This window comes from Aspergillus campestris (genome assembly GCF_002847485.1).
Source record: "Aspergillus campestris IBT 28561 chromosome Unknown P168scaffold_11, whole genome shotgun sequence".
NCBI lineage: Eukaryota > Fungi > Ascomycota > Eurotiomycetes > Eurotiales > Aspergillaceae > Aspergillus > Aspergillus campestris.
This window is the reverse complement of record NW_020194346.1, coordinates 268,208-290,036: the sequence shown is the minus strand read 5'-3', so window position 1 is coordinate 290,036 and position 21,829 is coordinate 268,208. Positions and strand designations below refer to the sequence as shown.

The following is a 21,829-nucleotide window of genomic DNA, read 5'->3' as shown; positions in this document are numbered from 1 at the left end:
TCGATCAATGAATTAATTCCTGTCCACGATCTATTCTCCTCTTCTATCTTCGTTCTCTTCATCTAGATTGCTTTTGTTTAGACACCATATCAATTAATCTGACCAATCGCCCTCGTATGCCCCCCTTCGTCCCCCGAAAGCGTGTCTCCTCTGAGGATCCGCCTTCCGCCAAACGCCGTCATGCGGCCCCTGCTCCGAGCGACGAGAGCAACGCAAACCAGGTCAAGAACGAAGAGAATGACTCCAACAGCAGTGAATCCGAGTCCAGTAGCTCGGACGAAGTCGATTGGGAAGATGCCATTGACGCCATCCCTCCCGCCATAGCTCCCTCCGCACCCATCGAGGATCTCGAATTGACTTTGGACAAGAACGAAGCCCATGTCTCTGACCTCCTGACCGGCAAGAAAGCCCCTTCCAAGATCGAGCGCCAGATTCGCATTCAGACCCATTGTCTACATGTTGAATTCTTACTCTACCACAATGCCCTTCGCAATCACTGGGCCAACGACCCCCAAACCCACGATATCCTACGCCGCAAGCTGCCCCCGCCCATCCAGAAGGAGATTACCAAGTGGCGGATCGCATCCGGGTTGGAACAGCCTCCCCCGAAATTGTCAGCGACTAAGAAGACAGTCAAAGGCAAGCAACGGCGCAAGTCAGAGCGAGATTGGAGCGAGGACGCCGCGCGCATGGAGCCCGGTCAGCCGGATATGAGCCGTGGCGACCCCATCATCCCGTTGCTGCGCGTGCTGGCGGCCTACTGGAAGAAACAGTTCAAGATCACCGCTCCGGGCTTGCGAAAGCACGGCTACCGACCCATGGCGCAGCTAGAGGCCGAGATTGCCGCTTTCAACAAGGAGGATCCCAATCCTGAAAGACATGGCGAGAAAATCCAGAATCTGGACGGGTTTCGCCAGGCCGCAGAGCGTATGGAGGGGTCTCGCGATCTCGGTGCTCAACTCTTCACCGCGCTTCTCCGCGCAATCTCGATAGAGGCACGACTGGTCGCCAGCCTCCAGCCACTGGGGTTCGGGTGGACCAAAGCGGAAACATATACACCTCCTTCTTCCAAGACGGCCGACACGCTACCGGATGCGACGACAACGGAAACAGGCACCGATGACGTACTAGATCTAGACACCGATAGCAGCGATCTAGATGCCCCACGGGGTAAACGCCCCGCACCACCCCGGTACGATCGAGACCTTCCTTTCCCGATCTACTGGGCCGAGGTCGCCTCACCCATCACCCACGAGATCATCCCCGTCGACCCACTCGTGCTCCAGAACCCCGTAGCGAGTACCCCCGAGCTCCAGGCCGTGTTCGAGCCGCGCGGAGCCAAAGCCGAACGGGCCAAGCAAGTGATCGCATACGTGGTAGCCTACGCAGCCGACAAGACAGCCAAGGATGTGACGACGCGGTACCTCCGCCGCCGAACATGGCCCGGCAAGACCAAAGGCTTCCGTATGCCCGTCGAGAAGATTCCCATCCCAGGTCGGAAAGGCAAGTTCTACGAGCTCGACTGGTTCCGCATCAAGCTGCACATCTACCGACGACCCCCACAGGACCGGACAGTCGTCGACGACATCGAAGAAGCCAAAGACCTCGTCCCCAATCAACCGGAGAAGAAAGCCGCCCCAGTCGGCGACACCCTACAAAGCTTACGGTCATCAGAAGAGTTCGTCCTCCCGCGCTTCCTCCGCCGCGAAGAAGCCCTCCGACCCGACGCGCAACCCGTACGCACCTTCACAAGCGGCAAAGGAGCCAAAGCCAAAGAAGAGCCCGTATACCGACGCGCCGACGTCCTCAAATGCCTCTCCGCCGAAAGCTGGCACAAAGAAGGGCGCCAAATCAAACGCGGCGAAACAGCCCTCAAGCACGTCCCCATCCGTGCCGTGACCCTCCTCCGCAAGCGCGAAGTCGACGAACTCACGCGCGAGACCGGCCAAAAACCCCAGCAGGGTCTCTACGCACGATACCAAACAGAATGGATCATTCCACCGCCCATCCAAAACGGCATCATCCCCAAAAACGACTACGGCAACATCGACTGCTTCGTCCCGCGCATGGTCCCCCGCGGCGCAGCACATGTCCCCTGGCCCGGCACCGTCCGGCTCTGTAAAAAGCTCAACATCGACTACGCGGAGGCCGTCACGGGCTTCGAGTTCGGCTCGAAGATGGCTGTCCCCGTCATCCAGGGTGTCGTCGTGGCTGCTGAAAACGAGGATCTCCTTAAGGACGCCTGGCGCGCTGACGCCGCTGAAAAGCGCCGCAAGGAACAGCTCAAAGCTGAGGCTCGCATCCTACAGACTTGGCGCAAGTTTCTTTACGGTCTGCGTATCACTGAGCGCGTTCGCGAGGAGTATGGTCCTTCTGATGATGCCCTCGATCGCGAGCGAGATACTGTCAATCCTTTCGCTAGTAGTAGCCGCTCCCGTCCCGCTCGTGATAACCCTGAAGATCACGCTGACCACGCCGGAGACGACAACGACCACGGTGGCGGCTTCCTCCTCCCGGGTGAAGAAGAAGACAACGCCAGAATCGACAACAACAACGACCACGGCGGCGGCTTCCTCCTTCCTGGTGTAGACGAAGAAGACAACAACAACCACGGCGGCGGTGGCTTCCTCCTCCCCGGCGAGGAAGAAAATGAGGAATCCAACACCGATACTCTAGTTGTAGAGCAGCGACACCACCACCCGCCATCTCAATCCGCCCCAAAAGCAGCCAATGAGGCAGGAGTGACAGGGATGGACATCTCCGACGATAGCTCGTTGCAGGAAATTTCCCCTCCACCGGAGGATATCTCTTCCGAGGTGGATGATACTGATAATGACGACGACGATGATGGCAATGATGATGATGATGGTGAGGTGGAGATTGAGTCGGAGTATGAGCCTCCTTCTACGCGCAGGCGCACGCGGAGTTCGAGACGGTAGTTGATTTTCTCTTTCTTTTTTTCTTTTCTTTTCTTGGTGGGGTTATTTACAGGCGTTATATGGTTGGAGTAGGGTGGTATTTCAGCGGGACCAGGGTAAACTTAGGAAGCATTGGATGATACCCGGTATATCTTATAACTCGATTGAAACTAATTAACATAGTTCTGTTTACTGAAAAGCTTGTGAAATTCGTAGTCATCTCCCCCGACCCTTTGAAGGCGACCCCACAGCAGCCCACTCCGCCTCCGCCTCTACAGGACTCTCAGTGGCCGGACCGAGATCCAAATAATCATCAACGGGGTTGAAATGCACCGCCGGCGACGCCACGGGGCTAAGTGCGATGCGCGGCCGCGACTTGAACACACTCGCGTATTCAGGATGGCCCTCGAAAAGCTCGTCGTGCGGTGTCGACGCCCGGCTGTAGTCTGGCGATTGTTTCCGTGGCGTATCGAATTGGTTCACTGGGAATGAGGCGCGCGGGCGGTGCGATCGGTGGGATTCACGGCGCTCGGGTGCGGGCGGCGAGGGCGTAAAGAGGGACATGGATCTGCGCGTGCGCTCTGCGAGAGAGGTGTGACCGGCTCGCGGCCGAGGCTGGGGCTCGGGTGGCTCTCCGTCCTGGGAGATGTGAATGGCGGGCGGTTCGTCATCGACTGGGCTGCTTTGTGCGGAACTCTGGTGGTCTGTCTCGGGCATCGTCGCACCGGCGTTACCGGGGTGGTCGTGAACAGCCAGACCCGGAGGTGGAGAGGGCGTCGCCTCCGGCGCGGGCTGGGGTTCTGGTTCGCCCGGGGGATCCGGCTCGGGCGATGGTGGTGACCTGCGAGAACTCAGATCCCTCGTCCCGCCAGGCGGAGTGCGTCGCCTCCTGGCATGGGTCGTGCCGTTGATGCGGGCGAGAGCTTCGGTCATGGAAAACAGCAGGGACCGGTCCTCTGCCGTGGGCGACACCCGCTGCAAGGGTTGGCGAACGGCCTTGGAGATACTCGCGACGGTGAGCGTCTGGTGATCGCGGAAGACCAAGGGCTGGTTGGAGGTGCCGTTCGACTGCACACGCCCTTGTCGGTGGATGGAGTGACCATACTGGCGCCAGCGGTGCAGGCGGGCGCGCTGGTGCAAGACCCGCGATTCGAGGTCGACGAGGAGGTCTGGAGTCGAGCTGGTGGTGAGATCCTCGACCGTGGAGGCCGTGGCCTTCGACCAGGCCGCATCGAACGGGAGCTCCAGGAATGCATCGCTGCTGCCCTGAGCGCCGCCGTCGACCAGGGTGTCCGCCCATTCGGCGCTACCCAGCCAGTTGGCCCTCACCTCGCGCGCCAGGGAATCTGTCTCTCCGTCTTGGTTGGGGGCCGGCGCCACATTTGTCCTGGCCCGTGCATTCAACTGGTCCTTCTTGCGATCCAGTAGGTGAGCGAACTGGTCATGGGTGCTCCGGATCCGAGCTCGGCGTTCCCCCGCAGACCGCAAGGAGACGCGATGCGCCAGAATGAGGGGTAACAGCCTTTCGTACTCGTCACGGGTCACGCCCTCTGCCATGGATAGACGCAAGGAGACATTGTCCTCCACTGCACCCGCGAGGCTCTTCCGCAGGACCGCGGTCGAGAATAGCGCCAGGAGCTCGTCTACCTTGTCCCCCTTACAATCATCGAGCATGGATTTTCGGAGGATGGATTCCCGGCCCAGGTCGCCATTCTTCTTCAGGTCGGATAGCACACGAAATAGGGCGGCGCGCAAGTTCACGGACTGCAACGGTTCAAGCGGCGGGAAGAACGGTCGGAGTTTCTGGCGACGCCGTCAGTCAGTGGTCCGGCATGACATGGAGGGGCATGGCGTCCACCGTACATCACGCGCGGTCTCGGGGTCCCAGATGGCGACCAGATGATACAGGGCCCACTCGATGGCCTTAATGCGCTGGCGTTGGTTCTGCGACGAGGGCGCCAGGGAGCGCACGGTTATACCAGGCCAGTCATCATGGCAATCCAGTTGGAGGAGCTGCAGGTTGCGAACGAAGACGGCCAGGGATGACTGAGGGGGCCAGTTGGGGGGTTTGGGGCGGGGGGTTCTGGCGGATTGCATGGATGCGATTTCAACGCGACAGGATAGACCTAGAATTCCACGATCAAGCAGAGATGCCTCCGTAACTGCAGAGAAAGTGGCGGTAAACAAAGAAGTGACGATGGTTGGCCTAAGGCGATCACGGCAGCGACAATCGGGAGATGCAAACAGTGCAAACGCGGAGATAAACACGGATTTCTTTCAATCTTCACTTTTGGTCTCTGACTTCTCTTTCTCTGGGTTGTCTTGCCAGTCTTTCAATCTCTTCGTCTCTCGTTCGCAGCATTCTCACATCTGCATTTAAAGCCTACATTCAATACTTTGGTTATTCTACTCTCCATATTCTCTGGTTGACACTCCCCCCAGCCTTCACAGCGGTCGATCTCCCCCCACGTGTATACTTCCCCTCTCCCTGTATACTACTCCACCATGAGCTCCAACTCTACAAGCGATAATCCTTCTTGGACCGTTGAGTCCGGTGAGTATCCCATACTTTCAATAAATGCGCAAACGAAAAAACCATACTAATAATGCAGCCCTCTCCACCCTCCCCCAACCGCTCGAAGAGAACTCCACCTCCCCCATCCCCTTCTTCCACCTCCTCGGACTCCTCAAGACCACCAAGCGCGAAGGATGGCGCCGCTTCGGCATTAACTCAGGCGAATCCGTCTCCGACCACATGTACCGCATGTCGATGATGACGATGCTCGCACCGCCCAGCCTAGCCGCACGCCTCAACCTGCCCCACTGCATGAAGATGGCCCTGGTCCACGACATGGCGGAGTCCCTAGTCGGCGACATCACGCCCGCCGACGGAGTCGACAAGCCCGAGAAAGCCCGCCGCGAAGCGGATACCATGAACTACATCTCCAACACGTTGCTGGGCGGCGTGCCCGGTGGGATGCTCACGGGCCCCGAGATCCTGAAGGTCTTCCAGGAGTACGAGGACAACGAGACGCTCGAGGCCCAGTTCGTCCACGACGTCGACAAGATGGAGCTGCTGCTGCAGATGGTCGAGTACGAGCATGCCCACGCCATCGATCTCACCGAGTTCTGCCACGTCGCGGCCCGCATCACCCTCCCCGAGACCAAGGAGTGGGCGGCGGCCGTGATGCAGGAGCGGGAGGCGTTCTGGAAGAAGCAGCGGGCGGTCACGGAGACGAACGGAGTTGGTCACTCATAAATGGTGACTTGGTCTAGCGATACGGCGTTGATGTGTTACGGCTGCATTTCGGGTTTCGTTCTTCTTGTGTATGGGTCCGATCTTTACGGGCGTCTGGACACGACAGATCATGGAGTACACGCAACAGGTATAGATTCATCAATATGATAAACAAGCAAGCATCATCTACCGTAAAGCCTCTCTAGAAACAGCCCCCATAATCAAAAAATCTAATCAACAGGCTCCCCCTCCATCTCCCTCGCCAACCTCCCCGCCTCATCCTCCATCTCCTCCATCCCCCTCGACGTCCTCTCCCCATCATCAACAGCCGGAAACCTCGACCTCCTCCTCTCCTCCGTCCCATTCTCCCTCAACACCCCAAACGCCCTCCTCAAATCCCCCTCATCCCCATCCAAAAGCTCATACACCGCATCCGTAGTCGGCAGATCCAGCCGCCTCCGGGGAATAACATGCGCATGCACATGCGGCACACTCTGCCCGGCATCCGCCCCATCCTGCACGGCAACGTTCAGGCTCGACGCATCGTACACCCGCTCAATCATGCGGCCGACGCGCCGTACCGTCTGAAACAGGTCGGAGGTTTCGGCGGGGGTGAGGTCGTGGATGCGGGGGACGACGCGGCGGGGGGAGATCAGGACGTGGCCTGGGAGGATGGGTTTGAGGTTTACGAGGGCGATGGTTAGGGCTGTTTGGTAGAAGACCTGTTTGTTTTCAGTCAATTGTCAGTTTTGATTATTTGCTTATTTGTTTCTGTCTTTCTCTTGTGTTCTGCATTCTCTAGGTTGAGTATAGGGAGAGGAGAGGAGGACTAACCTGTGATGTCACCACAAACGGCCCAAAGTGGATGGGGGCGCCTTTGGGGGCAGGGATCATGTTGTCGGTGGACATGTATATGTTTTTCTCTTTTTTGTTTTGTTCTTTTCTTTTCTTTTTATTTATCTGTATATCGCTCTATTCTTTATAATAGTCGGGGTTTATGTCTAAACTCAATGGATCATTGCGAACGACAGAAATGCCATGCAGATAAAGGCGGAAGCGCAGGCGGTCAGGAAATACCTATAAATTGTACGGACTCTACGGTGGAGTTACATATTCAGTAGGTCAGGTTGTATACACTTCAGTCTCAGGGTATCTCATTGATCACCTCAATCCTCAATCTCCATCCTCCTCAATCAAGCAATCATATATTACATGCAACCTCAAATTAAGCATCACGTAACAAACATTCAACTCATCAGTGCAATGCAGGTATTAAATTTCGTAGCTGTATGGATCGTCGTCCACAGGATGACAAGTATCATCTTGTCGGTTATTCAAGCAAACTTATGCCTCCTTTGCCGGTTCGGGCTCAGGCTGGGGCTCGGGGGCGGATTCGGTCTCGGGTTTGGATACAGGCGTGATTTCAGGCGAACCTTTAGGCGAACCTTTAGGCGAGTTTTCAGGCGTGACTTCATTCTTAACTTCTGGCGAAACCTCTGGCGAAACTTCAGGCGTCACTTCAGGAGTGACTTCTGGTGTAGCTTCAGGAGTCCCCTCGGGGGTACCTTCAAGCGTAATTTCAGGCTTAGCTGCGGTTTCAGACGTAGATTCAGGCGCAGGTTCAGGCGCAGATTCAGGCGCAGTTTCAGGCGCAGACTCGGTTTCCGGTGCGGCGTCCGAGTCCCTCGGCTTTAAATCGGTCGGCTTCGAATCGGTCTGCTCCGGTTCGGACGGCGGCTCTGACTTCGTCACTGGGGCTTCAGACGGCAGATTCGTCTCTGCGGTACCCTCCGGCTGTTCTGGCTTCGTCTCTGGAGCGTCCTCAGTGTGTTCTGCAGCCGGCTGCGTTGGTTTCGCCTGCGTTGGTTCCGCCTGTGTTTCCTGCGGCGACTCGGCGTCGGACGGCTTCTCACCCTCTGGAGCCACTTCCTCCACGAGGACCTCCGCCACAGTGATCTGGGCACCGTTAGCCTCCGGCGCCGTGGATTCCGCCGGTTCTGAGGTCTCCTCAACAGCCGCGGCGGGGGCGGGGGATTCGCTGCTCTGAGGAGCCGACTCCTGCGGAGCAGATGGTCGCTGCGGCACGTCTTCGTCTTCGGCGCTCTCGCTGATGGTGGTGACGCGGGAGTTGATGGACGGGCTGTTCTTGTGTCGACGCGTGGTGGCCCCCGTGCTGATCGACGAGTTCTCCATATTCTCAAGCGACCCCGAGAACGAACCCTCGGGCTCCTTGCGCAAGATCGTCATGCGACGCGCATCCGGCTGCTCCTGCGCCGGGTGGGGCTTGGCCGGGTCGATGCCCTCGGCCTCCGGGGGCACGGTGTAGTTGTCCTCGGGGATGAGCGCATACATGTCGCAGACGGTCTTGAAGAAGATGTACAGCCCGTCGTGACCCTCGACCTGCCAGAACACTTCGCGGTGTTGGAACCACGCGTGCGCAAAGATGCGATACAGGCGCCGGAAGATGTTGGTCAGGTGGCGCATGGCCTGGGGCCCACTACCAGCTTCGGGCCCGCCCAGCGCCAGCCGGCTAGGAAACAGCCGAGTCGAGGTGAGGATGTTGGTCGCCCAGTCGAGTGTGTGGCAGCAGTAGTCGATGGCGCAGCAGGATTTGGGAGGGTCGTGCACGGCGCACAGGTACTGCCATTCCGACGCGCGCATCTCCGGGCACGTCTGCGACGAACAGGGCGGGTCTTCGGCGAAGAACGCGGTGACCAGGTTGTTCACCTTCATCGTTAGGAATCGACACAGTTCGTAGAGCCAGAGCGACCGGTCGACGCCCTCGGGCGGCTCCGCCAGCTTCGCAGCCACCTGCCGTGTGATCGGGACTACCGTGTCGGAACCTTCGGGCCGGGTGTAATGGTTGTAAAGCGCTTTGAGGTGTTCTTGCAGTTGAAAAGGGGAGTCCAGCTGGATAGCAACATTGTTGGTCAGTGGGTGTGACGGAACGGATGATTTGGAAGTATGGACAAACCTGCGAAAGGGGAATCAGCGGAGGACCGGCCGCCATGTCCAGGGCCTTTGTCCCCGGTCGAATCCGCCGTTCATCAGCTGGCGAAACACCTAGCAACTCCTCTGCATCTTTCCCAAGCGAGTCGCCGATCAACGGCGACTTGGGGCCAATCTGAACCTCGGTGAAGGGCGGAGGGCTGGGGAGGCGCGGCGAACTGGGATGAGAGACTCCCGCAGCGGTCATGCTGAGCAAACAAGGGAAATAAGAGAACGAGGGACGGGGGTAGGAAAACGAGGGGCCAATTGGGGGAGACGAGGGTATATTGCGAGAGAGGTAACAGGAAAAGAGAGAGAGAGAGATAAGGCAAAAGGAGAAGCCGAATCAACAAACTAAGGAATGGACGATGATGCATCCTCATTCCTTCCTCCATCACGGCGGAGCTCGAGTCCTGCCGCGCTAGCCCGTTCGGGTTAGATTCGGCCAGGCACCAAACAGCATAAGGCATTCAGGCATTTAGGCACGAACATCCTTAAGGATTCATATTCAGGCACCAAGGCAGGGAAGGATGCCATGACTATCGATGCCCTAAGCCCTACAGCCTGAGGCATATATCTCCGCTTTGTAACGTCATCTCCATGCATCCAATCATACATTCATCCGCCGATCTCGATCGTCTTGACCAAGCACCCACCTGCCAAAAGATATAGATGAACATGGACGACGAAGAGGCACCCCCCGACCTGATCGATGTGTCGCAGCTCCCGGACTCGGAGAAACCATTCGTGTCCACGACGATCCAGGACACGCCGGTGCAGGACCGCGTTCCTATCACGCTGGTAACGGGTATGGCCGTCCTGTAGAGCTTAAACCTACAAGTATATATACATAGAGAGAGAGAGTTCGTATTGCTTACGCATGCGCGCATGGTAGGATACCTGGGTGCGGGCAAGACCACGCTGTTGAACTATATTCTCACAGAGAAGCATGGCAAGAAGATTGCTGTGATTATGAACGGTTGGTCTGCCGAGCTATACAGGTGAATAACGTTGACACTCACTAACATGGACATCGTAGAGTTCGGAGACTGCAAGTTCCTCTCCATTGTGGCAGGCACAAAACCCAACTAACCAACCCAGCAACCGACATCGAAAAGCCCCTAACCGTCAACCAAGACGGCCAAGAAGTCACCGAATGGATGGAAGTCGGCAACGGCTGCATCTGCTGCTCCGTCAAGTGATACATACTCCATTTCCCCTCCCAAACCCCCCATATAACAAAAACAAAAAACTAACCAAACCAGAGATTCCGGCGTCATGGCCATCGAATCCCTCATGGACCGCCGCGGCACCTTCGACTACATCCTGCTGGAAACAACCGGCCTCGCCGACCCAGGCAACCTAGCCCCCATCTTCTGGGTCGACGACAACCTAGGCAGCTCGATCTACCTCGACGGGATCGTCACGCTCGTCGACGCAAAGAACATCCTCCGCCTGCTTGACGCGCCATCCCCTGAAGAAACCGTTTCGCAGCACGAGCCAGACAACACCAACCATAACCCCAGCCACAACCACTCCGGGCCCATCCTGTCAATGGCGCACATGCAAATCTCCCACGCGGACGTCGTCGTCCTCAACAAAGCGGACCTCGTCTCTGACGCAGAGCTAGAGCGCGTGCGCGCCCGCGTAAGCGCCATCAACAGCGCCGCCAAAATCCACGTCACCGACCACGGCAAGACGCCACAGATTGAGGGCGTCGTGTTGGATCTGCACGCTTACGACAACGTTACCGATCTCGATTTTGCAAACAAGGGACATAGTCATATTGATCCGGTACCCCCCCTCCTCATCTCCCATATACACTATACACAATATCCCCTCAAAAATGATATATGTATGCTGATAATAATAAACAGGCAATCTCAACCCTCTCCCTAACCCACTCCCCAATCACCCCCGCCCAAATTCCCCTCGTCGACGCCTGGCTCCGCTCTGTCCTGTGGGACTCGAAGCTCCCCCCATCACCACTATCGCCTACTGGCAGTAGTGCCACCAATGAAGAACTAGACTTCGAGATTCACCGCTTAAAAGGCATCCTGGTCTTGACGGACGGAACGACGAAGATCATCCAGGCTGTGCGGGAGGTATTCGAGATCCGGGACGGTAGGGCTGCTGCTGCGAGGGACGCGGAGGGAGAAGGGCCGACGGAGTGTAAGATTGTGCTTATTGGGAGGGGGTTGGGGGGTGGCGAGGTTTGGGAGCGGAATTTTAGGGAGTTTTTGGGGGGACAGTAGTCTGGTGGGCTAGTAGATTAGGGCTGGATGTTTAGATGTCTATGTGGAAGGTGCTCTGTGAGAGAATTAGATGGTACATACATAGATAGATAGGTGTATGTCTACTTCCTGTGTGCTAGGTCAAAGAACCCACCTACGTACTATACATAAATATATATAATGAATATCATTCAAATCAATTAATACAGCCCAAAAGGAAGAAGAAGATAATATCAATGTACACGAGCATGAGGCTATCCAACGAAATCATGAGCTAAAAAATCCAAAAATCCATCCATCCAGTTCGTATATCGTAATTGTCGTAAGCTTGCCCGATTATATGGGGCAGTGTGTGTGATCTGATCTTTCATCTTTCATCAGGTGGTCATGATGATTGGGAATGAATGTGATGCACACTTTCTTTTTTCTCCTTTCCTCTTCTTTTTCGATAAGTTTCTTCTCAAAATCAAGGCATAACAAAGGAAAACGAGTCAATAAATAAGTAGAAAATCCACACTCAACTCCAATTCGCCATCCTCTCGCTGAGTTGCGAATGCAAACACTCCAGTAGATAGATAGATATCAGTACAGCGTTCAAAGAACCGAATCGAAAAGCTCTCAAAGGGTATCGCGCATTGGCAGGACTCGCCAAAACAAAATCATGGGCAAACGCAACGGGCATCGCATGCTGGGCGCTTTCTTTCGTCTGTCGTGTGAGGACGACCCCACCGGTGTCATAAGGGTGTCAGCACCTTGTCGGCGAAGGATGGGTTGATGGGGAGGTGGGAGTCGTTTAGGAATGGCGTGTCTTGTAACATTTGTCGCGGGTAGCCTAGTGCTGAGCGGATGGTTGATGGTGGGAATCTTTCTGGGCCGGGCTCGAGGATCCTCGATTCCTTGAGGGATAAGGCTGGGTTGATGGGGAGGTGCGAGTCGTTTAGGAAGGGCGTGTCTTGGAGGATTTGTCGAGAGTAGCCCAGGGCGGAGCGGATGGTTAAGGGTGAGAACTTGTCTGCGCCGGTTTCGACGAACTTGTGCTCTGACAGAGGGAGAGCAGGGTTGATGGGGAGGATGGAATGTAATAACGACGTCACGGAACGCGAAGGGCCCGACCAGTCGTCTAATGTATGCCCCAAGTCTGTCACCGGGGCGGGATAGGGAGCGCTGGACTGCGTCGCCGCCGTGGAGGCCGCAGATCCGTCGGACTGGGCAGAATCCGGCAGGAATTCAAAGGCAGAATCTCGTCGCAGACAAGGATGGCTACCCACTCCCACCAGGTCTCCGGAGGAATTGGCCGGATAGCCCAAAGAATCAGATCTAGCCGCGGAGGGCTTGCGATGGGAAACCATATCAGTGTCGAGGTCGATGCTATCAACCTCCAAATTGTCTCGCCGGACCACGTCCGAAGGTCCTTGGCTGTCCCGGTCGACGTTGATTATATCTGTGCCGGCCACGGGCACCGGTTGACTACTGTCTCCCCAGTATTGTTGCCACCCTGAGGCAAAGGGGTCCAGCTCGTAGGAACTGCTATCGTTGCGGTCATACCGGACCCTCTCAATGCCCCCTGGTGGGCGCGACGGTGACTCCTCATCCGGGAGTGAGACCACTCGGCCCCGCCCACGGGCAAAAGATGCTGGACGGAGCGAATCATCGCGATCCAGAGGCACTGATGCGGAACCGTCTACTGGTCCGGGCCGTGGGCCCAAGAATCCTACCGGACTCCCGAGGGTACGAGGGTTGTACAATGGTAGAACGCCGCTATGCAGACCAACACCGGGACGTGGGTGTGGGGCGGGGATCGGAAACAAGGGCAGATCCCCCGCCATCAGTTCGCGGGGGAAGAAGGCTAGAAGGTCCTTGGCCGATAGCCGATGGCGGGGCGTCGGGCTGAGGCAAATGGCCACAATGCGGCGGTAATAATCGGGGATGGGTAGGTCCCCATCCAACATCAGGGGCCGCGGTTGTCGTTCGGGCTCATCCTCTTCCATCGCAAGTGCCCACAGTGTCATCCCGAGCTGGAACAGATCGGTCTTGACCCCGATGTACATCGAAATGCGCTGGTTGCTCTCGATTTTCACGGCGATTTCGGGGGGTTCCCAGCCCACGGGACAGCCCCGTCGGTTGATATCGATGATTTTGGCGTCGTCGTTGGCGTCCACCACGATGTTCGAAAGGGTGAAGTCTCCCTGCACATACCCCGCCTCGTGGATCTCGCAGAGTCCCTGGACAATCTGCCGGGCCCATCGCTCGCGGCGTTCCCACGCGATCGTTCCCCGGTCCTCGTACAGAATGTCGACCAATGCCCCCTTCTCGGCGTACCCGATTAGCAGACCCTTCACCACTTCTTGCCGATCGTCGACCACGATCGCCTCCACCTGCACCACACTCGGAACCCCCTGCAGGGCGTGGAGCGCGTTGATCTCGTAAAGGAATTCGTCCACCGTGTCGGGCCCGGGGATCTCCTTCTTGATGTAGGATTTGCCGTCCATCTGCACATTGTACACAAAACCCGAAAGATGGGCGTCAAAATGCAGTTCGCGCTCGCGGACCATTCGAGCGGTCGGGAGGTGTCCGATGCAAGACACGGGGGGGTACGGGATAATCTCGTTGACGTCCTCGGTGACGTGGACATGGAGGCGGCCATCGCGCGTCTCCAACTTCAGGTTGGTCACGGTGTCGTAAAACTGGATCTCGGCGAGGGACTCGCGGATCGACTCGTAGATCCGGCCGCACTTGTCGCGCTGGTAGCGCAGCTCCTTCAGGTCCTGCTCGAGGGAGTCGGGCGTGGCGTTGCGATAGTCGCAGGAGATGGTGACGCGGCGCCAGCGGGTCGGGGTTTCGGCGTAAGTGACAAAGAATTTCTCGCGTTCGGAGCGATCCCGAAAGTGCATACTCAGGTTCAGGATCCAGCGTTTCTCCAGCTCCATCTCGATGATGTCGTCCGGGGGGTCCTCGGGTAGATCCGTCACGTCGGGGCAGGGGTTCCATTCGGAACGGAGATCGCTGTCCTCATTCGTCTCCGTCGTTTCCTCAACCGTGGTTTCGTGCAGCTCGCTGCACCACTGCACTTCGGGAGCGGACAATCTGGGATCCACCGAGGCTTGTGGGGACCGCGTCCGCTGGGCGCTGAGTGTCCGATGGGTGCGACGGTCCGCGGAGACGGCGCGCCGGGGCGGGGGTTCTAAGGGGGCCAGATTCTCTCGCCGCTCAGAGTCCTGTCGCTTGAAGGTGGTGGCTCGTGGCAGACCGACTCCCACTTTCCGAGACAGTCGGCGGCCGAGGTTGCCGTGGGGTTTCGGAGGGTGGGTGGGGACGGCGGCCCCGAGGGGCGGGGGCTGGGGAGGATCTCGATCATCGCGGCCCAGCCATTTGCGTAGGCCTAGGCGATGCCACATGCTCTGCTTGGGGCGCGGGAGGTCGATTTTTTCCGGGTCTAGCAGACCCACGAACCTCGTCGGGCTACAGGAATCGTCTGCTATGGAGACGTCCATCCGGGATGTTGAGGGAGGGAGGGAATGGAACGAGGAGGAATGAGGAACCAGACACTCCGGGAGCAGGAACGTCGGTGTCCATAAGATTGACCGAGCTCCTGATTTTTTTTTTTTCTTTTTTCTTTTTCTCCTCTTTTGGCGATTCTTTTCGGATGTGGTGTATCTGGGGCCCTCTGTTTCGGTCGATCTCCCCAACTGTTGAATTTGGGGTCAATTGGGCGGTCGAGAGGGAAACGAGTGAAGACAAAGAAGATGCAAAAAAATAAATAAATAAATAAATAAACAAACAAACCAAAGAGGATGGAAAAGAAGGGGAGAGAGAGCAACCAGGTGTGGATGATGGACCAACGCACAGAGAAGGTGAGGAAAAAAATTTAAATTAGATCAAAGCCAGAAAAAAATAAATCAAATGAAACTCCCAGAGCCAAGACAGAACAATCAAAAGGACCCGACAAGCAGGGGGTTTGTCGGAGAAGAGAGGAGCACAAGAATCATTAGTCGGTGGCAGGGAAATTAATCCGGCGGGTTTTGGTGTAGAACCGACTCAACCTTATGTGCTATAGAGAGTGAGAGAGTCAAACAACCCCCAACAAGAAGCGAGAGAGAGAGAGAGAGAGAAGGGGAAACGGAAAAGAGAGAGAAAAAAGAGTAAATAGAATGGATGAGACAGGACTAAAATTATATAAAGGATGAACCAATGGAAGGAAGGAGGAGGGGAGGAGGAAGAAGTCGGTGAGAGTGATTGAGTTGTTGATGAGAGAGAATGACAAGATGACGATGTGGTTTTAGTTGTTTGGATTACCTGGTTAATACCTGGAGACCCCAGGCTGTCAATCAACTGGGGTGATTGGTTGACTTGATCATTCAAGTGTGTTGTAGTTGTAGATGTAGTGGAGAGAGAGAGAGAGAGAGAGAGAGATGAAGTATTATGAATACTCATATGTAGAAGAACTGCAGGAGACCTCCTTACTGTCGAGAAATTGGACTGAGGCAGAGATGGATCAAGTGAGGATCAATCAATAGATCAACATGTCAGGAATAAGATAATTACAACAATAAGCAAATATAATAATAATAATATAACAACATCTATAATATGATCATAAACAAATATAAAATAATCAAATAGGAATGGCCAGATGCACGGCGGCCTGATAGTGCCTGAAACGGATGGGTCTGTTGGAGATTCGGCGATCGATCCACTATCAGTATAAATTACTATGGCCATTGATGATATCAAGATAGAGTACGGAGTATATTGAATAGTCTAAATACATTTATCAATAATTGACCAAGATAATAGGATGAGTATCTTGATATTGGCAATATAGAAACTCAGGACTAATTGACAACAAATAACAGTGATCACCACTACCTCTTATCCACTCCACTCCTGCAGATGCACAGCCCAACTCCTTCCACTCCTTCTCGAACGGTTCCTTGACCGTATCCAGCACGCTACAGTACATAAACCGATATTGATTAGTAAGTTTCAGAGTAGAGTACTCCGTAGTACTCTGTAGGGAACTTTATAGAATACTTTCAAGATACTATTAAGATACATAAAATAGATAATGCCACTCATTTACCTCACTCTCAACCTATACCACTCATCAATCATGTCATTCATCCATCCACTACAAAATCCATCGCTTAGTCCCTACCTACCCATCTACAGATACCCGAGTATCGCTTCACCCCCGCCTCTCCCCCCGACGGCCACGTTGGCACTCCCCTAACTGGTAGAAACCCCACGACTACTGCAGACCTACTGGCTGAAGAATGTCGTTGAGGCTATATGGAGCCTGTCTGACCTACCAAATTTGACTTTCAAAGTGATGCTTGGACTGGACAACTCGACAGGTCGGGAAGTGCGTCCAATCATACTTGTCTTAAGTACTAGGTACTGGGGGTTAGTACTGCTTAGGTATCTAGGTACTATGCAGGGTAGTAACTAGTAGCTGCTACCTTGTTGGTAGATACTGTATACTATACTATCTACTAATACGTACTACATACCAGGTACACCTACACCTACTTATGGGTGTAAACACTTTACCCTCGTCCTATGGCTGGAGACGCGCACCACTACCATCATGAACTGTATACAGTCTATGATATGTCCTATCTCTACACTCCACTGATCATTTCCCACCACATCATTGGTTTTCTCAAGAGATCTACCTCCATAGGTAGATACCTACATGGATACCCAGTATAACACCACCAGCATCACCTAGGTAGATCATAGATATCAACCACTGCATCACCAACCCCATCCACCCCATACCAATCAACACCCCCAACACATCACACCAAAAGCAAGTAAATCAATCAGTCAGTCAGTCGACTCCATACAGAACCAAATCCAATCCGATATGCCCTCTTTCTCTCTTCGGACCCCCGCAGCCCACAATCCCACCTCCCAATCAACCCCCCGCTCCCTCCCAGTGGATCTAACGAGCGAATACCGACGTCTTTCTTCCCCATATCGTACCTATCACTCTTGGTCTCCACCCCCCACACCTACTATTCACTTCTTCTCTCCAGTGGTCGCTTGGGGAAATGACACACTAGACGCTAGAGTAAGCAATGCGGGGCGGGCACGTTGGCTGTTTCTATATGAGTAGTCCTTTGGTATCTACGTTGCTGAATACTGCGTCGCATATCGTCATAAATGTATATATAGACATTGCATACAGGATAAGGTAGAATATGTAAATAGATCGGTAAATAGGTAGTCGGGTAAAGAAGTAATAAATAGATAACAGGGTATCCATCCATCCATTTCAACAGCACCAAATGCAAGAAAGACGTGTCACTACCTAGGTACCTACCTATCCAGCATTGCTCTCTCATACACCAAACAGCTAGCCACAAGACATGAAATGAATAAAAACAGGTATACACTGATCAAAGTATTGATTTATCTCCATTTTGTGAGGAGGGAGTGGAGGGGGTTATAAAATGGAAACAGGGAAAAGAAAAGTAGAGAGAAGAGGAATTCTATCGTCGCACTTATCACCTCGGAATAGATAGAGAGGAAGGTAAGGCTCCTGAGGTGGTGCCACCCCTAGATCGTAGCTTTGGTCGCTTCGATATCTAAGGGACGGAAACCATGGCATAATCCCAGGAGACAAAAACCATGAAAAAAAAAAAAAAAAAAAAAGTACACAGCTACTAGATGAAACAAAACTCCGACCATGCATTCCGCACGAAACGCCCGTATGTGACCGTAATAGGTAGGAAGAACAGAGCCCAAGAAGGAAGAGAACAACTGGCGATAAAGTATATACCGGAGCACGCCAGATAGGACAGGGTATCACTTAATCGTCGTGCTCGTCCTCATTGGCCTTCTTCTTGGTGGGCTCTGCCAACTCCTTGCGCCAGATCTGGTTGGCTGTTCCCTTGTCGAGATCGGCGAAGAGGAGATCGAAGACGTCGGAGTACCAGGTGGCCGGATGGCCGTCGATACCACGTTTGATGTTCTGCGCCAGTTAGATTTGTACATGGAAAGAAATAATCAAAACACAAAAAAGAAAAGGAAAATAGAAACTCACCTCAGGCAGCTCTAGCCAATCAGACATGTTGTCGGCAGGGAAGATGATCTTGGTGGCACCAGCTCGACGGGCTGCCACGGTCTTCTCGCGCAATCCGCCGATCCGAAGCACCTTACCGGTCACTGTCAGCTCACCCGTCATCGCAATCGTCGGGTCGAGCGGGTGATTCAAAGCCAGCGACAGGAGCGAAGTCGCCATGGTGATACCGGCCGAGGGTCCTAGCGTGATCTGTCAGTGGGACAATTCAGATGAAACGCGCGGGAGGAGAAATCTTACCGTCCTTGGGCACCGCACCCTCGGGGCAATGCATGTGGAGCTTGGCCTTTTCAAAGAAGCGGTTCTCGGGGAACTGCTTCGCCATCACAGACTTCGCAAAGGAGTACGCAATATGTGTCGATTCTTTCATCACCGTCTGCAGGTTGCCCGTGATCTCGATGCCCGGTCGGGACTCGTGCGTCAGAGCATTCTCCAGGATCGACTCCACGTACAGCGCGGCGCCTCCCATGCTCGTCCACGCAAGTCCCATGGTCACGCCGGGCGGGAACGTATCGTACAGTCGGTCGGCCGTGTAGATGGGAGGTCCAACGTAGTCAGTCAAGCTGTCTTTGCCGATGCTGATGTGTACACTGTCAGGGACTTGCAACGCCACCCGCGGCTTTTCGGTGGTCGACTTCTCTGGGTCAGCTGAGGCGTGCTCCGTCTCGGAGGACTCGGCCTCCTTCTTCTCCTCGCTCTGGGCGGCCTTGCCCTCGTCGGTCAGGGCCTTCTCCTCGGCGAGGACATCCTCGCCCAACTCTCGGACAATCTTGAAGGCAGCCTTCCGGTAAACCTTTTCGATCTGTTTCTTCAGGTTTCGGACACCGCTCTCACGGCAGTACGATTTGATGAGTTCTTCGATGGCCTCCTCGTTCAAGGTGACGTCAACATCCTTGAGACCGGTCAGCTCCCGAGCAGCGGGGGCAAGGTACCGTTCGGCAATAGCCATCTTCTCATCCGCCACGTAGCCCGAAAGCTCAATGAGCTCCATACGGTCAAGCAGAGGCCGGGGGATGGTGTCGGTAATGTTGGCGGTACAGACGAAAAGAACCTTAGACAGATCCACGGGGACATCCATGTAGTGATCCAGGAACGAGTTGTTCTGCTCCGGATCCAGTAGCTCGAGCAGCGCAGACGAAGGGTCGCCTTGATGGCCCCGTCCAATCTTGTCGACCTCGTCGATCAAGATCAACGGGTTCTCCGTCTGGCACTTCTTGAGGGCTTGGATGATGCGACCAGGAAGGGCGCCCACGTAGGTCCGACGATGGCCCTTGATTTCTGCCACGTCCGTCAAGCCTCCGACGGAGAACCGGTAGTACTGCCTGTTCAATGCCCGCGCGATGGACTTGCCAATGCTTGTCTTTCCGACACCCGGGGGTCCGACCAGACAGAGGATCTTCCCTTCAACGGTGCCCCGGAGTTTGCCGACAGCGATGAATTCCAGAATGCGGTCCTTGACATCCTTCAGCCCGTAGTGATCCTCGTCCAAAACGCTCGTCGCATGCTGGATCCCAAAGTTCTCCACGCTCTTCTGGCCCCAGGGGATCTGGGTCAACCAGTCGAGGTAGTTGCGCGTGACGTTGAACTCGGACGCAGCCGGCTCCAGGTGGGCCAGCTTGTTGATCTCTTCGTCGAACACCTTCTTGACGGCCTCAGGCATGGCGAGTTTCTCCGCCTTCTCCTTGAACTTCTCAACCAGTTTATCCTTGCCGTCGGATTCGATGCCCAACTCCCTCTTGATCCCCTTCATCTGCTCCATTAACCAATACTCGCGCTGGCGCTTCTGGATCTTGGCTTCGACGTCTTTCGAGATCTTGGACTGGAGCTGTGCGTTCATCAACTCCTTCTTCAGCACCACCAACGCCTTGGGCAATCGCTCCTCGACATTAGTCAATTCAAGGACTTCCTGCATCTCCTGCAGTTCACCCGCAGAGACAGCCGCAGCGAAGTCGGCCAGCTTGGCGGGCTCATCGCTCAGATTGCCGGGGAATTGGTCCGTGTAGAAGGCCGAGATCTGGTCACGGAATAGCGGGTTGAGGCTGGCAATTTCCTTGCAGACGTTGACAATCTCACTTGTCACGGCACGGATGATGGCGCTTTTCTTGTCGAAGGGTTCTTCCACCTGATTTTCGACATTGACCAAGCTGACGGGGTATTTTCGCAAGAATGAGGTAGGTTCGTAGTGATCCTTAGGCGTAGGCTCCGCCGCGCCCTCTTCGAAGCTGGCCACAACATCGCCCCGCTTCTCCGCGGATTTGTCATCCGTCGCAGCGGGCTTGTCTTTGTCTTGTTCGGTTGGTGCTATTAACGAAGTAACCTTGATGCGACGATGCGGGTAGAGCACGGCCGTCACCCCGCTCGCCTCTCCGCGAAGGGGATAAGCCGCAGTAATCTGTGCAAACACACCCACGTCGTAGATATCATCCATGCTCTCGATCACGTCACCGTCGGCGTTCTCATCTTTAAACAGGAACGCTCCGACGTAAGGTTGCCCGCGTTTCATCATGTCCTGGATGGCCATGGCCACGTTGGGGTCTCGGATGGTAATCGCCTTGTAGAAACCCGGGAAGAGCGGCCGCTTAGCAATAGGAATAGCCATCACTTGGGGGTAGACGTCGGGGACGGAAGGCTTCTGTAAGGCCTTCTCGCCGGCACCCTTCTTCCCCTTCTTCCCGCCATCATCGTTCCCACCCTGGTTCCCACCACTGGGCTTGGAGTCCGAACCGCCATTCACAGGAATGGGCGACGGGCCTTCGTTTGAACTTCCTTTGCTTTCGGCGGCGTTATTTTCCTCCTTTCCATCCTCCTCGACTCCTCGTTGCTCCTTGTCCGTGGGGGATTTTTCCTTGCGCCGGGTAAACGCCGAGGTCGGAGCTCCGGGTTCTGACGTAGCCGATCCCTGTTTGTTCGACAGATCACCCGTCTTCCGCCGAGACTCTGGCCCCCGCTGGACGTCTTTCTCTTCTGTTGAATCCTTCTGTTCCTTCTGATTCGGATCTTCCTTGTCGTCGCCGGGTGGGGGCTTTTCCTTCGATCGGAACGAACTGGACGAGAAGGTCCGCGGGCAACTCGGCAGAGAGCGCGGGAGACGCGGTGAGGTTACGGCCGATCGGACAGCGACATTGTATCTCGAAGGCGCAAGTAGAGACCGGAGAACGAGTGGACGCGAGGATTGGTGGAGCGCGGCTCTCCAGGGAAGAGTCTGGCCGCGGAGCATGCTACAGTGAGTGGCGGGAGGACGATATTATAAGGGAAAAGGTGAGCGGAAATAATATACAAAAGAAGACCAATCGATCGGTCGGTCGAACGATGTTCACAATTACAATGCAAAGAAATAGAGACGAAAGGAAACAGGAGACCGGAG

At 55.1% G+C, this 21,829-nt stretch overlaps 9 protein-coding genes across 9 annotated transcripts; 3 read left to right on the top strand and 6 right to left on the bottom strand.

Annotated features, from left to right (window-relative positions):
- Nucleotides 1-116: 116 nt before the first annotated feature.
- P168DRAFT_306590 (Rad4 family protein) lies at nt 117-3,075 on the top strand (the record flags this gene model as incomplete). Its single annotated transcript, XM_024839040.1, has 1 exon — nt 117-3,075. One exon carries the CDS (start codon nt 117-119, stop codon nt 2,937-2,939), a length of 2,823 nt encoding a protein of 940 aa, XP_024690018.1. The 3' UTR covers nt 2,940-3,075.
- On the bottom strand, nt 3,072-5,031 carry P168DRAFT_312569 (uncharacterized protein; the record flags this gene model as incomplete). Its single annotated transcript, XM_024839582.1, has 3 exons — nt 4,782-5,031; nt 3,215-4,721; nt 3,072-3,088 (listed from the first exon to the last, which is right to left on the bottom strand). The coding sequence occupies exons 1-3, from the start codon at nt 5,013-5,015 to the stop codon at nt 3,072-3,074; spliced, it is 1,758 nt and encodes a 585-aa protein (XP_024690017.1). The 5' UTR covers nt 5,016-5,031.
- Nucleotides 5,032-5,242: 211 nt separating this feature from the next.
- P168DRAFT_329388 (HD domain-containing protein) lies at nt 5,243-6,306 on the top strand. The gene is made up of 2 exons (XM_024841468.1): nt 5,243-5,472; nt 5,531-6,306. The coding sequence occupies exons 1-2, from the start codon at nt 5,424-5,426 to the stop codon at nt 6,175-6,177; spliced, it is 696 nt and encodes a 231-aa protein (XP_024690016.1). The 5' UTR covers nt 5,243-5,423; the 3' UTR covers nt 6,178-6,306.
- Nucleotides 6,307-6,404: 98 nt separating this feature from the next.
- Nucleotides 6,405-7,137, bottom strand: P168DRAFT_257894 (HIT family protein; the record flags this gene model as incomplete). The annotated part of the gene is made up of 2 exons (XM_024834575.1): nt 6,991-7,137; nt 6,405-6,878 (listed from the first exon to the last, which is right to left on the bottom strand). Coding segments are annotated over exons 1-2 (549 nt in total), but the record flags the coding sequence as incomplete, so codon positions are not given.
- Nucleotides 7,138-7,301: 164 nt separating this feature from the next.
- On the bottom strand, nt 7,302-9,498 carry P168DRAFT_329386 (Mob1 family protein). Its single transcript, XM_024841467.1, has 2 exons — nt 9,131-9,498; nt 7,302-9,066 (listed from the first exon to the last, which is right to left on the bottom strand). The coding sequence occupies exons 1-2, from the start codon at nt 9,350-9,352 to the stop codon at nt 7,501-7,503; spliced, it is 1,788 nt and encodes a 595-aa protein (XP_024690014.1). The 5' UTR covers nt 9,353-9,498; the 3' UTR covers nt 7,302-7,500.
- A 271-nt stretch (nt 9,499-9,769) lies between these two features.
- On the top strand, nt 9,770-11,507 carry P168DRAFT_273715 (GTP-binding protein). Its single transcript, XM_024835384.1, has 6 exons — nt 9,770-9,952; nt 10,040-10,123; nt 10,184-10,195; nt 10,246-10,342; nt 10,410-10,938; nt 11,022-11,507. Exons 1-6 carry the CDS (start codon nt 9,817-9,819, stop codon nt 11,397-11,399), a joined length of 1,236 nt encoding a protein of 411 aa, XP_024690013.1. The 5' UTR covers nt 9,770-9,816; the 3' UTR covers nt 11,400-11,507.
- A 605-nt stretch (nt 11,508-12,112) lies between these two features.
- Nucleotides 12,113-14,869, bottom strand: P168DRAFT_284179 (uncharacterized protein; the record flags this gene model as incomplete). The annotated part of the gene is made up of 1 exon (XM_024836117.1): nt 12,113-14,869. The coding sequence occupies one exon, from the start codon at nt 14,867-14,869 to the stop codon at nt 12,113-12,115; it is 2,757 nt and encodes a 918-aa protein (XP_024690012.1).
- Nucleotides 14,870-15,144: 275 nt separating this feature from the next.
- Nucleotides 15,145-15,849, bottom strand: P168DRAFT_48851 (uncharacterized protein). The gene has a single exon (XM_024841970.1). The coding sequence runs from the start codon at nt 15,807-15,809 to the stop codon at nt 15,420-15,422; it is 390 nt and encodes a 129-aa protein (XP_024690011.1). The 5' UTR covers nt 15,810-15,849; the 3' UTR covers nt 15,145-15,419.
- Nucleotides 15,850-17,997: 2,148 nt separating this feature from the next.
- On the bottom strand, nt 17,998-21,796 carry P168DRAFT_292522 (endopeptidase La). Its single transcript, XM_024837599.1, has 3 exons — nt 18,706-21,796; nt 18,430-18,647; nt 17,998-18,357 (listed from the first exon to the last, which is right to left on the bottom strand). Exons 1-3 carry the CDS (start codon nt 21,680-21,682, stop codon nt 18,196-18,198), a joined length of 3,357 nt encoding a protein of 1,118 aa, XP_024690010.1. The 5' UTR covers nt 21,683-21,796; the 3' UTR covers nt 17,998-18,195.
- Nucleotides 21,797-21,829: the final 33 nt, after the last annotated feature.